The sequence below is a fragment of the Hakea prostrata genome, chromosome 2 (assembly GCF_041222555.1).
Source record: "Hakea prostrata isolate BN-2017 chromosome 2, UWA_Hpros_2, whole genome shotgun sequence".
In the NCBI taxonomy this organism is placed as follows: Eukaryota; Viridiplantae; Streptophyta; class Magnoliopsida; order Proteales; family Proteaceae; genus Hakea; species Hakea prostrata.
Genome location: NC_142601.1, coordinates 73106544 through 73122003, shown reverse-complemented (window position 1 = coordinate 73122003; position 15460 = coordinate 73106544). Strand labels below are relative to the sequence as shown.

The following is a 15460-nucleotide window of genomic DNA, read 5'->3' as shown; positions in this document are numbered from 1 at the left end:
TCTGTAGATTTATAGGTATGAGGTAAAGTCTACTATAAAAGCACTAAACATTTGTGCATTCACAAAAGTCACGTTGTCCAAACAAGTTTTCATTATGAAGTTTCCACAAATTCAAATTAACCAAATAGTTAATTTTATGAATTATGACTCCATAGATTTAGAATCTTTAGATATTTAAAATCCATAGACTCATGTAACCAAACATGCCCTAATTCAAATTGGGCGCAACTCAGATTTCAGATTCTGAGACCATCTAATTAACCTTGCAAATTTCATACATCTAACCATTACGTTACTAGGGATTACTTGCTAGTTAAGTGTTAAACATGCCATTCTGGAATGTTGAACGGGCAAAATTTAAAGCCAGAGCTCCTGCAATTATGGTTATTTTCTTGTCCCTTACAACACCGGCTAAGATAACAAATGTTCACAAGGAGGATAGCCTCTTGGTCTTGACTAGCTCTCATCATCATCATCATCATCGTCATCATTATTGATGAGGTCTTTAATTTCTCTATGGCCCGTATCCTTGAGTCATGCGCGAGTGTTATTTTTTTATTCTATTTTTTGCTAAGAAAATTTTTATTTATTTACATTAAAAAAGCAAAAAGAAAAACACACAACGTTTGGAATCATAAGAGGACCACAACATAAAATCCTCACTCAATTATTAATTTTTTTTTTTTTTTTTTCTTTCTTGGTAAATCATGACAATCCTGCCTCACAAGGATAGACTGCCGTATATCAATTAGTTGGGGTTGGGCACAAGTGAAGCACGCTGATTGGGGTTATCGATGTAATTTCAGGATAACCCTAAAAGCTCCTCAAAGCTCCTCATCACTCTCGTCTCTCTACACTCTCTAGCGACCTCTCTCAACGGTCATCGTCTCTCTCAACGGTCATCGTCTCTCACAACGGTCATCTCTCAACGGCACTTTGGCAGCCCTACATAAGACCTCTCGTCTCCCTCGTGTCTCTGTGCATCTCTCGACTCTGTCGTCTCTCTCTCTGCTCTCTCTCGTCTCTCTGCCCCTCTATCATCTCTCTTTGGCTCTGTCTCGTCTCTCGCTTAAGTATCTGGGTTGCTGGACTCTCTCGAGTTTGTCTGCCTGCTTTGTATTGGAGGTTGAAGAAGAGCATAGACCGATTTCGTGAGAAGAGGAGCCCTTGCATCTGTGACTGCCCTGTGGTATGTTTTTGTCTAGTCCTTTTTTCTCCAATAATTTATGTTCGGATTGGGGTGAAATTAGGGCTTACCCTGACCTCTGGTTGTGGATTCTGCACTGTAGTTCGAGCAAGGTTACCGAAGAGCTTTTGGTTGTGGATTCTGCTCTCAAGGTCTCTCACCTCGTCTCTCTCATCTCGCTCTAAGGTGTGTATGACTCTGCTGTGCCAGCCCAACTATTGAGCTAGTGTAGCCTCCTGTTTCTGAGTTAAGCTTTTGTACCTAATGCTGCTACGGCTCTTTAATAGTGTGATTTGGACAGTAGAAAGCTAGAATTTTTCCATGTTCTTTGATTAACTTAATTAAATTGATGTTGCTTGTTACTTTGCACTTTTGATCGTTTCTTGTGTAAGTTGAGTAATGGTAGGACAGGGCATGATATATTTGAATCTGCTACACACTTCAAGAGGCAGAAATGCAATGTTATAGTGAAACATGACGACTGCCAAGAACGTGCTCACTGAAGAAAGTGGTTTTTTTTGGGCCATCCTTTGCCTATGCCTCAAAATACACTTGGATTGTGAGGAAGGGATCTCCACTTCTCAAAAGCTATGTTTGGTACCCAAGAACAGGAAAACTTAAAAGAGAAAGACGAAGAGAATACAAGTGCTAGCTGTAGTAAAGGGAATCGAAGGAGCCCAACCCACCCTTCAGATTAAACATGGTTTTACCAATTCTTTCTAGAATTTTTGTCAGATTTCTTTTTTAAAAGTGTGAAGATTACATCTGAAAACTAGTAGTAATAGTTTTCAGATGTAATCCTCATTCTCATTTTCACATTCAAGTGGGTTGCAAGGAAAAAGTTGAAAGTAAAAATTACAAACCAAATAGTTTTAGTGATTGGAGTTAATTAATTGCAATCATATTAGCAAATGTTCTGGTGCTGATATAATTTCACATTTTCACTTGCCCTGATTTTGCTTGCTACCAGATGGAATAAGAAAGAAGGCTTATTGCTTTGTACATGTATACATAATGTTTTGAAAAAGTTGCAGAAGTTTTTTCAGTTTCCTGTTGAAAGCATCAAATAGACTTGATGAGATTACTCCATTCTGTTGGAACTTGGAAGCTGCAGCAGTGAACCTTTCCCTTTGCCTTTTCAGGGTTTCTAATAGTACAGCAGTTCCTCTTAAGCTTCTGCATTATCTGTGTTTTTTTTTTAGCACGAACTTCATGTCACTTTCTCCCTCCCTCCCCTTCCCTCACATATGGTGAGTGTATATGGTGAGTGTAAACTCTTTATGCATCAACATCAGCCTCATCTAGTTTGATTTATAGTTTAGTTGGATAGATAATATTGGTATTACTTCGTAATTTCAGATTGGTTATATCTTCTATTGTTTTTGGTTTTATCCATCAGTGCAGGGAATATGGGAAGAAGGAAAACCAGGGGAAAATTAATTGTTCTTCAGATTTAGGAAAAAGGGTGAAAATCAACTTAAGAGGGGGGAGATGGGGATGAATAGGATGAGACTAGTGGTTTTATGGAGGATACGAGTGATCTCTTCATGAGGTGATTATGATTGAATTGATGCCCTACCCATTAAAATTCTGGAATAAATAAGTGGTTGAGAACTTAAATGTCAAGCAGTAACATATCAGATCTAGCATTCAGACTCTTCTCAATATCCCATCTGAACTTAGATCAGAAGATTTGGATATTCAATATAGTCACCTATTATGAAGTCTGGCCAGGTCCTAGTACTGATTTCCTGCTCGATTATGAAGTCTTGAATTTTAAACACAATTGTTAGAACTACATAAGCATGTTTGGATGTGCATGCTTTGCCCACTAATTCCAGTGCTCAGAACTTTAAAATATCTGATCTCGACAGTTCAAAAACCAGCACAATGGTCTACAGGAGAAGTTCTGTTATTGCTGCTTTATTATCTGCTCAAGAGTGGTTAAATTGAATGAATTAACCTTGTACTTTAAGTGTATATTGTTTTGCCTAAAGAACAAAATGCTATGAACCACTGGAAACATCTCCAAATAGAGTTTCTCTGGACTGTTCTAATGGGATGTGTAAATAACACTTAACTGCAGTTACCAGAGTCTTCAAAGTCATATTGTTGTTAACATTAGTATTGCAGTCAGCGCTACTAGCTATGTTAATAAAACTAGCACAATGGCCTACAGGAGAAGTTCTGTTATTGCTGCTTTATTATCTGCTCAAGAGTGGTTAAATTGAATGAATTAACCTTGTACTTTAAGTGTGTATTGTTTTGCCTAAAGAACAAAATGCTATGAACCACTGGAAACATCTCCAAATAGAGTTTCTCTGGACTGTTCTGATGGGATGTGTAAATAACACTTAACTGCAGTTACCAGAGCCATTGAAGACCTAGTATGAAAAATATATGAATCACATGCATTGAAATTTCATCTATTATGCTTGTTCATGAAGTGTGTTGTGTATGTTCATGTTTTCTATGTAGTTCTTGTCACTTGAATGGCTCTCATGAAGGGGTGGTTGGGATTAAGGTAGCTTGAATGCACTAGTTGCTCCATTGAACTTCAACCATGTTGTTTCATTCTATAAAGTTAGTCTTAGTTTAAGTGTTAATAGATTAGGTAGATGTTGGTGTGAGCTACTGAAATTCTGGTTCTGATTTCAGATAGTATTTGCAAGTTATATTCTGGTTTTTTAGCCTGGGTTAAGATATTGATATGTTTTAGTTGTTAATGATCGTTTGTTTTATGTCTTATGGAGATGAGTTGCTTTCTAAATCTTAAGCGTTGCATGAAAGATGTGGTCTTATCATTTATTATCTGTGAAAATTGAAGTGCAACTTAACTGGGTTTGTTGTTGGAAGTCATGGCTATTCTCTACTGTTGGAAGAATAATATTTCTTTTATGACTAGAAATAGGTTCTTTGCTTAACCTTTTGTTTGTCATAGAAGAAAAATATTTATTTTATGGCTATTTTCATAATAGGGACTCTTTTGGATCGATCCAACATGTGTTTTTGTAGGTGGGAATCCTTAGCTCAAATGGAAGAGCACCTAGAAAGTTTCTAGGGTATGATGGTTCGATTCCATCAGGATTCATGTTGTTAATTATGTTTTTGACAAATAATGAAAATCATTTTTCCATAAATAGATGGAGCCTTTGGTGATCTTTCTTTTGGTTTTAATGTTTTATATGGTATTTGTATTTAGCTTAGTTTTCTTTTGGTTTTATTAAAAAAACAAAAAAAGCGTGCCCATTTTGTACTCTAATAACTTTGTACATACCATACAAGATTTTGTGCCAAGATGGCAGATAAATGTGCCAATCTCTGTGTCCAACCATACAAGATTTTACTATAGATTCTGTACCAAATTTGCCCATTTCAGCACAGAAGCATAAAAAGTGGATTTTGTCCTGAAGTGGGAATTTTAGCACAGAATGGTTACCATACAATCCCTAAGGAACTTGTGTGGCATCGGGTCATTTAGCAGGTTTGGCTATATTTTGCTGGAATGTTAATTTGTAACTCAAAAATAAAGTTGAAATCAGTCTGGACTTAGAGCAAATTTAGGTTGGTTTGGGCCAACAGAGTTTTATCTACACCCATACTAGATGGGTTTGGATAATGGACCATGTTTCTTTTTAATTCAGCTCACCACTAGATGTAAGAGAATATCAAAAAGACATTTTGAGGATATACTAAAACCTAAAATGAGTGGGTGTACCATCTCGACGTTCAATCCAATTTTTTTTATAAAGTTATTGAAATGCTCACAGCCCAGTGAAGAAAATAAGGGTATCGTAACGAAGAAAGATGTACTTGTAATTTCTTAAGGGTCTGTTTGGTTATATGAATTCAAAGATTTCAGCCCAGAGAAGAAGGCAAGGGTATCGTAGCCAAGAAAGATGTACTTGTAATTCAAACTGGGCACAACTCAGTATTCAAATTCTGAGACCATCCAATTAACGCTGCAAATTTCATACATCTTACCATTACATTACTAGGGATTACTTGCTAGTTAAGTGTTGAACATAATGTTGAACGGGCAAAATTCAAAGCTAGAGCTGCTGCAATTATGGTTCTTTTCTTGTCCCTCACGACACCGGCTGAGATAACGAATGTTCACAAGAAGGATAACCTCTTGGCATCATCATCATCATCATCATCTGCTGCCCGTATTAAATTCCTCTGCTGCCCGTATCCTTGAGTCATGCGTGAGTGATATTTTTTTCTTCTTATTTTTTGCTAAGAAATTTTATTTATTTACATTAAAAAAACAAGTAGAAAAAGACACAACCTTTGGAATCATAAAACGAGGACCACAATCCTCACTCAATTATTTCTTTCTTTCTTGGTAATTCATGACAATCCTCCCTCACAAGGAAACAAAAGAACAGATTCGCATCCTCGAAGTCAAACTAGACATTAAATTGGAGACTCTAAACACCAAAGAATGTGTAGTTATGTCAAAGTAGGTAGACATTAAATTAGGGTTATCTATTTGTTCGTTTCTCCCAGTAGTATCTCGGACTCATATCAGGTCCATTTCTGATTGTAGATGTGTGCCATGTGTCCCAACATCACATCAAATGGTTGAAAACCATTTATAAATCACATTAAATAGATGTGTGACAAGTCAGAAAAGGACCCTGATAAATTTCCTGCTTTTGAATATGTATAGTGTTGAGTTTTTATGTCTCTTCCCCATTTCTTCACATGCTTTAAGAAAGACCCTTGCAATCGGTGACATGACAAGGAAATTTTGTGGTTTAAGAGAGCAAAACAAGCAAAAATCTCGACCATGCACAACACAGTTAATGCATAGCACTTAAGTAGAGCTCAGGAAAAGGAGGTTCAAGTTTGTAGGTGTTGGGAGAAGCTGTGTTGCATTGCATTATATAGACAATGATGATGGAGTGCCGTATATCAATTAGTTGGGGTTGGGTGAAACATAAAAATTGGTCATTAAAACTTGTTTAACATTGAAACAAGAAAACCCTGCTGTCATTAGTCATTCTATCCGCAACATAAGCATGACCATAGATTATGAATTCTCCACATTTCTTTCTGAAAATTCCATCTCATGCCTTGAATCCATGGATTGCTGGCAGTTAATTTGTTTAGAGATAGACGAAGGAGATTATATATTAAAATGTTTGTAAAATGGCAAATCTTTCAGAGATCAAAGTAGCTCATTTAGCCAGAACAGCCATACAAGGTGCCCTGATGAGAAGGGAGATTTGTTTTCTTTCCCAACAACTTTTTCCAATCCATCCCCTAACGTCAGCTGCATTGAATTCACACCACCTCAAAATCAGCAAACTTGTTTTCTTCACCAACAACCTCTGTCCAACCCATCATCCATGATCTAACGTCACTTACAAATTGAGACCCAATTTCTGTTAGGATTAGGGTTTAAGTAGAAGGTTGCTTAAAGCATTAAGCCCTGAGTATCTAGATTGAAATACCCAAACTGTTGCTTCCAGTTAGTATTTATAGACCAACACTAAGATTAGTTGGACTCTCTCAAACATAAAAGTGGTGATTAAAACATGTTTAGTATTGAAACAGGAAAACCCTGTTCTCATCACTCATTTTATCAGCAACGTAAGCATGAACACAAATTATGAATTCTCTATATTTCTTTCTGTAAGTTCAATTTTATGCCTTGAATCCATGGATTGTTGACAGTTAATCCGGTTTAGATATGTATTAATGAGATTATATATTACAAAGTTTGGAAAAAATGGTGAATCTTTCATAGATCGAAGCTGCTCTTTTCTCGATGGTAATTGCTGTTCTCAATATGTCATGCGATGTAAGAAAAGAGTTCAATTGCTGGTTCCGTTGATAAGATCATGCATATAAAGTTAAGAGTTCGATTCGCTTTAAAACTAGAAATAAAATTCTGCTTTATATTTATATTATATATAAAATTATTCCTAATGATGACCCAAAATTAATAATTGAATCACGTTCTGACTGATCAGAAAAATTGACAAAATTACATAAAAAACTGAAAAGGATAAACCTCAGTTTGAAAAAAAAATTCTCAAAATCAAAGATCAACCCAAGTACGACAAGAAACCATACCAAAATGACCCAAAATTAATAATTGAATCACGTTCTGGTTGATCAGAAAAATTGACATCACTTGATAAAATATTGACAAAATTATATAAAAACCAGTATCTTTTCCTGTTACTCTAATACTAATAAAATAGATTTGAAAAAGGGGCAATTAACACAAACCCCATGTATTAACAGTTCAAGCCCATTTAGCCAAAACAGCCATACAACCAGCCCCTATGAGAAGGGAGATTTGAGCTCCTATCTGAAGTCTCATGTTGCCTTGCATCCTGGAATTCATGAAATCAGCTGCAAGTAAATCGACCAAAGCCATGTAAATCAAAATACCAGCAGCAGCAGAATTAAGAACCCCTTCAATGATGAGAGCAGTGGGGCTATCTTCCTTGTAAACGTTCGTTATTCCAATACCTATTGCAATCCCAATCGGTGTTGTAAGGGAGAAGAAAATAGCCATAGTTGTAGCAGCTCTGGCTTTGAATTTTGCCTGTTCAACAGAACAGAATGGCAGAGCCCATCAATTATGAGAATTGCAGGATTTAATGGTCTCAGAATTTGAAATCTGAGAAGGGCCCAGTTTGAATTAGAAGAATTAATGATGGTAGGTACAGTTCCTTCTTTCTTGAAGTCAAAAGTTGACATTAAGATTTGGAGACCCTAAACACCCAATGAAGGAAAAGAGATGGAAGATTGATTACCTGTGTGATGCATCCACCAAGTCCAATACCCTCAAAGAACTGATGGAAAGTAAGGGCTGCAACCAGAGGCCTTATTACACTCGGTGTTTCAGAAGCACCAGTTGAAATTCCTATTATCACAGAGTGAACCACAATCCCCAGCTCCAAAACCTGAGATTTATATATGTAAATTCGAAGAAATCACTAAACCCAGATGAAGGAATGAAGAAAATTAACACTCCAGCAAAATATAGCCAAACCTGCGAAATGACCCGATGCCGCACAAGTTCCTTAGCTGCTGAATTTTCATCAGCTGTGACCACCGACGACCCGTGTGAATGCCCATGGGTGGCATGAGTATGAACATGAATATGACCAGAGTGATCTTCATCTACTCCATGCTCCATGTCTGAGTTCACTGGTTTTGCTTGGCTGAAGTGGGCTTTATTGAAGTATGCAGTAGCGAAAGTATCCACCATTAAAGTCCCAATTGCAGAACACATTGCAATGAAGCCTGTGAATGGAAAATTCCCCCATGGGTCCTGATTGAGACATGGAGATGTCAACTTATCAAACCCATCTGGCAATATATGTATGAACCCAGTCGAGAGGATCACTCCTGCTGCAAAAGCTTTGATTATGAAGAAAATATCATTTTCTGGCCTTAAGGCCTTAAATCTCTTCCCCAGAATTGGAATGCATACCCCAACTGCACCACCAAACAGAATGGAAGCGATGGCTCCTATCTTGTACTTGAGAGCTTCATCTTTGTTGATTCCCGATTCTTCAGTGCTACATGTACAATCACCTGAGACTAAGATGGGAAGGAGGAGAAACGAGAGAAGAGACAAGATTCCTAAAACCTTCTCCATATATAACTAAAACTAAGAACAGAGAGAAAGAACTGAATGAAAGAGGCTTTATAGAACTGAGAACCACAAAGTGTTAGGCATTAAGATTGATTAACCGTTGACTTGGATGGAACACAAGAAAAAATGTGCAGATGACTAGAACAGATTTGGTAATTTTAATCTTGGATTACGAGTGTCGACATTATGTGCTCATTTTAATTAAATTTAAACCAGATTGAAGAGGAATCGAGCTCTCTCTTCCAAGGTAGGCTGGGAACTGGGCTTTGTTTAGAAGAGTCAAATTAAATGATGTCGACATTGCGTGTTTTCTTGTCCTTAAATTCTAGGATAGGATTCTTACCAAATGTATATATATTTTTTGTCGGATTATTACCGTTTTTCTCAAACTTGACCAGTCAATAAAATCGGTTTATCGAAAAAAGAAGAAAGAAGAAAACAAAGAACAGTGAATAAAATTAATATGACATGTAGATTCCATGGACACTTCCATTTGTAGAGGTTACTCTTCCTGCTGGTCCTACATTGATATTTTGGAGAATCGATCTATATATATATGGAAATCTTTGTCAATCACATCTCGATGATCATGATATATACAGTTCATAATGATTCCAATATGGAAGGCCGGCCTCGTTAGATATTGAATGAACTAAAGGTTAAAGGTTGGTTGAGTCCGAATCTTTCTACCTTCATTGATAGATGTTTGTATTCTACTTACATGTTTTTTTATTAAGGAGTTCTTCCCTAGGGGAGGGAGAAGCTTACCTTTGATTTTTTCTTGTCAAATTTTAAAGGCAGACCTCTCTCCGGATGTGTAGTATAAAGAAATGAGGCGAGCACAGACATCTATCCTGACATGGATAGAAGATCTCATCTTCGGTTGATTTGGGTACGTTGTTCAATACAAATGCATTATTTAGGTGCCAACTCTTTTAGTATAATTGCCCTATGATGGAAAACTCATTTTGTGGGTTTCATGGATTTTCTTTTAGATATTTACTCTTCCTTCTCCTCGTGGGTAGTGCTGAAAATTTTTTCATTATTATTATTCCATCAACTCTTTTAGAATAACATTGCCTTGTGAGGCCCAAATTGATGGACATTAAAGTCTTCTGTTCAGATTTTTCAAGAATAAAGGTGTAAACATAAAAGTATGGCAATTCAAAGGCCTTACTCTATCCTTTTAGGTGAGGTCACTATCTTTGAAATGTGCTGTTGTAGGTCAATAATTTTGTAGTCTTGGACTTTTTTTTTTTTTTTTTTTGTATGATAGTTCTCGACTCTTATACATTGAAAAATTCAAACTAAGAAAGTTTAACAAAGTTGGACCATATAGTTTTGTTTTGAAAAACCTTAAATATTACAATGGACTTTTCGAATCATGGCATCGTCCTTTTATTAGCATAATTAAACGAAGCGCCGTGTGAAGCTAAGGTGGTTGGGCTATCTAACTAGTCTTTTAATGAATAGAAATCAAAGATTCGATAAAGATTATGAATAAAATTATTGTTTATGTTGATAGTAACCATAAACAATCAATAGCAAAGTATAGAAGAAAAACCTTTTACGTGTATCGATTTGTTTATAGATAGTTTATGTATTTAATTTTAGAAGAAGCATTCAAATATCTTTTTTAATAAAAAAGGACTACAATAACAATAATTAGTTAGTCGATAGGAAACAATATGCGGCGAAGGAGGGAGACCAAAACAACTTTTAGTTAGGAAAAGACAATAAGAAGGAAAAAAGGAAATTAATAAAGTTGAAGGGACCAATTAAAAAAGAAAAATAAAATTTAAGTTATGATACATAAACACCCTTTGAGTGGACTCAAAGGACAAAAGGGATCCTTCTTAAATGGCCCAAGAAGTTAGACTTGTTGAGGTGATGATATAGAAATCTTTCGTAGCTTATTTCTCTTTTTTTTGGAAGCTGAAAGTTCAATCGGGCCAGTTTGAACGCACCTTGATTACATCCTCAGGAGGAAACGTTGTCTGCAAAGGTTGAACCCACAACCTCTCCACTGAGAAGCATAGATCTCTACCACTCTATCAACCCAGCATTAGCTTCACAACTTATTTCTGATTGGTTTTTATGACCTCATGCCATGTACCCACCCTGAGATATTTTATCTTCCCATCTGATGGAAACGAATGGTTATGGGCATGTGCTAATAGACTCTATGCATAAGATATATAAGATTCCCTGACATGGGCATATGCTAATAAACTCCATGCATTAAGATATATAAGATTCCCACCACCAAGGATGGTGACATGGTGTACATTTTGTAGGCTTTACATGGACGGGTAGAGCTACAATTTAACAATAGGGGGTTATAATGTCATTTCCATCCATTTGGCTTTATCTTTTAAAAAATATTTCAACATAAAGCAGAATAAGTTCTGATATTTTACTATAGAAGAGAATTAAAAGGCCCAAAAAATAATAAGAAAAGGGTCAAAATGGTCTTATTTTAAGAAGTTAAATTTTTTTTTTCTCGGGGTGAGGGGGTTGTCTACAGTACAATATAATGTTAATTGAAACATATCTATATTGGATATAATCGATACAATACATCTTTCTAATGAATTGTACTAAAATATATTGATAAGTATAATAAAATACTCGATGAACTTATACAAGACGATACGTCACTTAAAATCATGTGATAGGTTTGATAGTCAATACAAATATAGTTTAAACCTTACTTGTGTCATTGCACTAAAGAACCTTTGGTTCTTGGATTCCCTATCTCTGCAATTCCATTCACTTGGAGCTTCTATTTGTGGTGGAAAAGCTAACAGACTTTAGAAGAACAAAAAGAAGATGTCCCGTAAGTATCAGAATTTAGATTTTTTCACTTTGAATGGGATATATGCTTTTGAAGTCCAGTGGTTTTTGTTTCTTTTTTCTTTTTTCCATTATTGAGGTTAATGATTAGAAATTCTTAAAATCTCATCTATTCTGTAAGAATTTTAAATTGATATGAGCTGAAAAAGTTAAGATGTTAATATACTTTCTCACTTGACAAAGTTTTTTAAATTAAGAAAACTTATCAGGCAATATTTTCACTCCACAAACCAAACAAACTGCAGAAAAAATTGTACTTTTTCAAACTTTTTTCTACATTTTTTTTTTCACCTTAACATTATTCCTGCAAACAAATTAATGTCCCTTAAAACATGCAACGATTGAAACACGAAAACGATGTTGTCATCATTCATTTTATCTGCAACATAATCATAAAAAGATAGGTTGGAAACTGGGCTTGTTTGGGAAGGTCAGATTAAACTTTAGAGGATGTCTGATATTACGGTTTTTTTTGGCTTATAAATTCTTGGATGGGATAGGATTAGTACGGCTCTTTCTCAACCCTGGATAGTGAAAACTGAAAACTTTCTTGGTGGAAGCCTGGGCAGGTAGCACATTTGTAGGTCCTGAAAGGGTCAGTCAAGTAATTAAAGGAGCAAATCAAAAGTGAATCATTCCTGGGTTCAATCACCTGAGTGAGTTAAGACTTGAAGAGTTATCCAATCGAAGCCTTTTCCTTTTTGGTAGAAAAGCCAAACGGAAACAGTTTCATCCATTAGAGCTCCAAATTGTTCAAAGTCTTGACTTTTAGATTTTTGAAGATTAGGCAAGTGCAAGATTTTTTTCACTTCAAAAGTTCAAATGGGAATATATATATATTAGCCATTTGAAATCTAGAACAAGTTGATGACCAGAACATTTGAAATTCAGAGGTTGATGACCAGAACTAGCCACTGTTATCTATAACTTCAATTTCATCCAGTCTATCAATTTTGACCATGAGAACACAATAGAATCTTGACCCAAAAAAAAGAAAGAGAACACATTGGAATGAGAAGATCAGATTTCACCCAAATAAGAAAAAGGAGGGGAAAATTGGACAGGCTTAATTTCTTGTATTTATCAGATCAATGCTTTCAATTAATACTCTTTCTCTAACTCACTACACCTGTCTCTTGGATTAATAATGGTTTAAAGCTAATTGACAATGCTCAATAACATTGTGCCTAATCAGTCTTGGCATGCTTGTGATTTCTAAGTGTCATATCTTAGCATTTAACTAGTGGAAAGATGATTTAATCCAACCTAGCTTCCTTCAAGTCATTCAAGTCTAATAAAGATATGAGTGAAAAGAAAGTGGTAACAAGTCAATTCAGAGTGTCATAAGAAGCACTTCCAATGTTATTTTGGTTACAGTTTTTTTGTCCCTGAGGAGATAGACATATATATGCAGTGGGATTTGCTACCTAAGCTTATATTAAATATGTTATCATGCCACAAGGAATCATCATTCCAATTGAAAGCATGGGAGTTTTTATTAGTGATGGTCACTATTTCACCTTCCACTTAAAATGTGTTTTAATCAACCCCATCAGAAAAACATTTAATTACTAGAGCCAAAACTCCTATGCTTGTTCTAATCAGCACCCAGTAGAAATCTTACTTTTCCTTTTTCACGTCTGCTACCATTTGTAAAATTTATAATTATTTTACCAACCTAACATATAGAGATCAAGTAAACATAGACCAATTCATATTCATCTTTGTCTGTTTTGGAGAAAAGGCAGAGAAACTGAAGAAAGACGATTACAAATAATCAAAAACGATAGTACTTTTACCAAAGAAACAGTTTCAGAGAGCAATATAAGTTGCGTAACTTCTAATTCCTATACATCCTACATTTGCCACTTGAAGAAAATAAGAGATAAGAATTTTCATGACATTGGATTCTTGATCGAAAGGAGACGCGCCATTTTCCATATATCAGTTTGCTATGAAAACTATAAAGATTTCCCCTTCTCTACCAACTAACTTAAGCCATTTTTTTAGCAATTCTAGTAATTTCATATTGGAAGGTAATTAAAGATCACTATTACAATACATACAATATACACATGAAGAAGAAATTTATTACTTTCAAAGAAATTAGCTTTAAAGATTTCTCTTTCTCTATTTCGATGTCTACTAATTTAAGTTAAGCCCATATACCTACCAAAGACATACAACCTGCTCCAAGAAGAAGCGAGAGATTGGCTCCAAACTGAAGCTTTCCACTGGTTTGCATCCTTGGACTCATGAAGTCATTTGCTAGTAGATCAACAAGTGCCATGTAGATCAATATCCCAGCTGAAGCAGCGTTGAAAACCCCTTCAACAATTAGTGCTGTTGAGCCGTTCACGCGATAAACGTTTGTCATACCTATGCCCAATGCAATCCCAAAGGGTGTGGTGAGGGAGAAAAAGATTGCCATAATTTTTACTGATCTAGACTTGAATTTCGCCTATCAAAACACAGCAGCAAAAAACAGATAATTAAGAATCTCAAAACTTATTATATATTGCTTTGTACCTTAAAAAAATGCATTTCGATCAATAGAGTGGAACAGAAGAAGAAAAAACACGGAAGAATTTGTAGTGATAGAAGCCATTACCTGACAGATGCATCCACCAAGTCCCATCCCCTCAAAGAACTGATGGAAAATCAAGGCACCAATCATGGGTCTTATGGTATGTGGGTTTTCAGAAGCACCTAACGAAATTCCGATGATAACTGAGTGCACAACAATTCCAAGCTCCAACACCTACTACATGCATAATTTATAAAATTACAAAAAAGAAAAAAGAAGAAGAATGACCATATCTCTTCTCTTCCATTATAAACTTACAGAATGAATACCTGTGAAATTATTCGATGCCGAATAAGGGTGGAAATGGGCATGTCAGACCCATGAGCATGACCATGAGTAGCAGCATGAGTAGCAGCTTGAGTAGCAGCATGAGTATGAATTTCAGTTTGACCTCCATGTTCACCAGCTACTTCCTCGCCTGCTTTAACAAGTTCTGAATAGTGTGACCTTAAGTAGTACCAAGAAGCCAAACTATCTACACACAATGTACCCATTGCTGCAAGCATTGCAATGAAACCAGAAAATGGAAAATCCCAAACTTTCCCTTTGAGACACGGATTTGTCAAAGTTTCGAATGCATCGGGTAACACATGAACAAATCCAGTTGCCAAAATCACACCAGCTGCAAAAGCTTTAAAGATGAAGAAGAAATCACTTTCCAGTCCCAGAGCAGGAATCTTCTTCCCAATAATCGGCAAACAAACCCCAATGACACTGGCTCCAAGAATGGAAATTAGACCCACCATCTTATACTTCGAAGCTAAACGGTTGTTACGATGTCTTTCTTCATTTTTGTTGCATGTACCTTCACCCGAAACCAAAATAAGAGGCAAGAATATATAGAAGAGAATGATGAATGCAATAACCCTTTCCTTCTTCATATGATTCATGGACTATAAAGTAAGAGGATCAAAATAACAAGAGAGAATTACAAAGAGCTGATGAGTATGTAATACCCATGAATTGTGAAGGTTGCGATGACTTGTTATATATAGGAGAGGGAGAGAACTGAGTTACTTACAACAGTAGAATAACGGAAGCTCAAATTACAGAACAAAGGTTCCTTTGATTCACAGTTACATAGCAGTTTTGGGCTAAAATTGCAGAATAAGGGTTCGTTTGATTCACAGTTACACGGCAGTTTTGGACTATGAGGTCATGGTGTGTTTACTGTAACCTCCCCCTTCATGGTCTCCCGTCCGGC

The 15460-nt window shown here is 35.9% G+C and overlaps 2 protein-coding genes across 2 annotated transcripts; both read right to left on the bottom strand.

Annotated features, from left to right (window-relative positions):
* Nucleotides 1-7139: 7139 nt before the first annotated feature.
* On the bottom strand, nucleotides 7140-8896 carry LOC149026346 (zinc transporter 1-like). Its single transcript, XM_089146638.1, has 3 exons — nucleotides 8205-8896; nucleotides 7966-8115; nucleotides 7140-7754 (listed from the first exon to the last, which is right to left on the bottom strand). The coding sequence occupies exons 1-3, from the start codon at nucleotides 8814-8816 to the stop codon at nucleotides 7449-7451; spliced, it is 1068 nt and encodes a 355-aa protein (XP_089002764.1). The 5' UTR covers nucleotides 8817-8896; the 3' UTR covers nucleotides 7140-7448.
* A 3642-nt stretch (nucleotides 8897-12538) lies between these two features.
* LOC149026345 (zinc transporter 3-like) lies at nucleotides 12539-15137 on the bottom strand. Its single transcript, XM_089143296.1, has 3 exons — nucleotides 14526-15137; nucleotides 14281-14430; nucleotides 12539-14130 (listed from the first exon to the last, which is right to left on the bottom strand). Exons 1-3 carry the CDS (start codon nucleotides 15135-15137, stop codon nucleotides 13825-13827), a joined length of 1068 nt encoding a protein of 355 aa, XP_088999422.1. The 3' UTR covers nucleotides 12539-13824.
* Between the last annotated feature and the right edge of the window lie 323 nt (nucleotides 15138-15460).

What these genes read in the sequence shown, in the direction of transcription:
- LOC149026346 (XM_089146638.1), bottom strand. Translation starts at nt 8,816, where the DNA reads ATGGAGAAGGTTTTAGGAATCTTGTCTCTTCTCTCGTTTCTCCTCCTT. An exon ending in GGCATCGGGTCATTTCGCAG is followed by an intron (nt 8,116 to 8,204) that starts GTTTGGCTATAT and finishes TATAAATCTCAG; the next exon opens with GTTTTGGAGCTGGGGATTGT. An exon ending in TTGGTGGATGCATCACACAG is followed by an intron (nt 7,755 to 7,965) that starts GTAATCAATCTT and finishes TCTGTTGAACAG; the next exon opens with GCAAAATTCAAAGCCAGAGC.
- LOC149026345 (XM_089143296.1), bottom strand. Translation starts at nt 15,137, where the DNA reads ATGAAGAAGGAAAGGGTTATTGCATTCATCATTCTCTTCTATATATTC. An exon ending in GGCATCGAATAATTTCACAG is followed by an intron (nt 14,431 to 14,525) that starts GTATTCATTCTG and finishes TGCATGTAGTAG; the next exon opens with GTGTTGGAGCTTGGAATTGT. An exon ending in TTGGTGGATGCATCTGTCAG is followed by an intron (nt 14,131 to 14,280) that starts GTAATGGCTTCT and finishes GTGTTTTGATAG; the next exon opens with GCGAAATTCAAGTCTAGATC.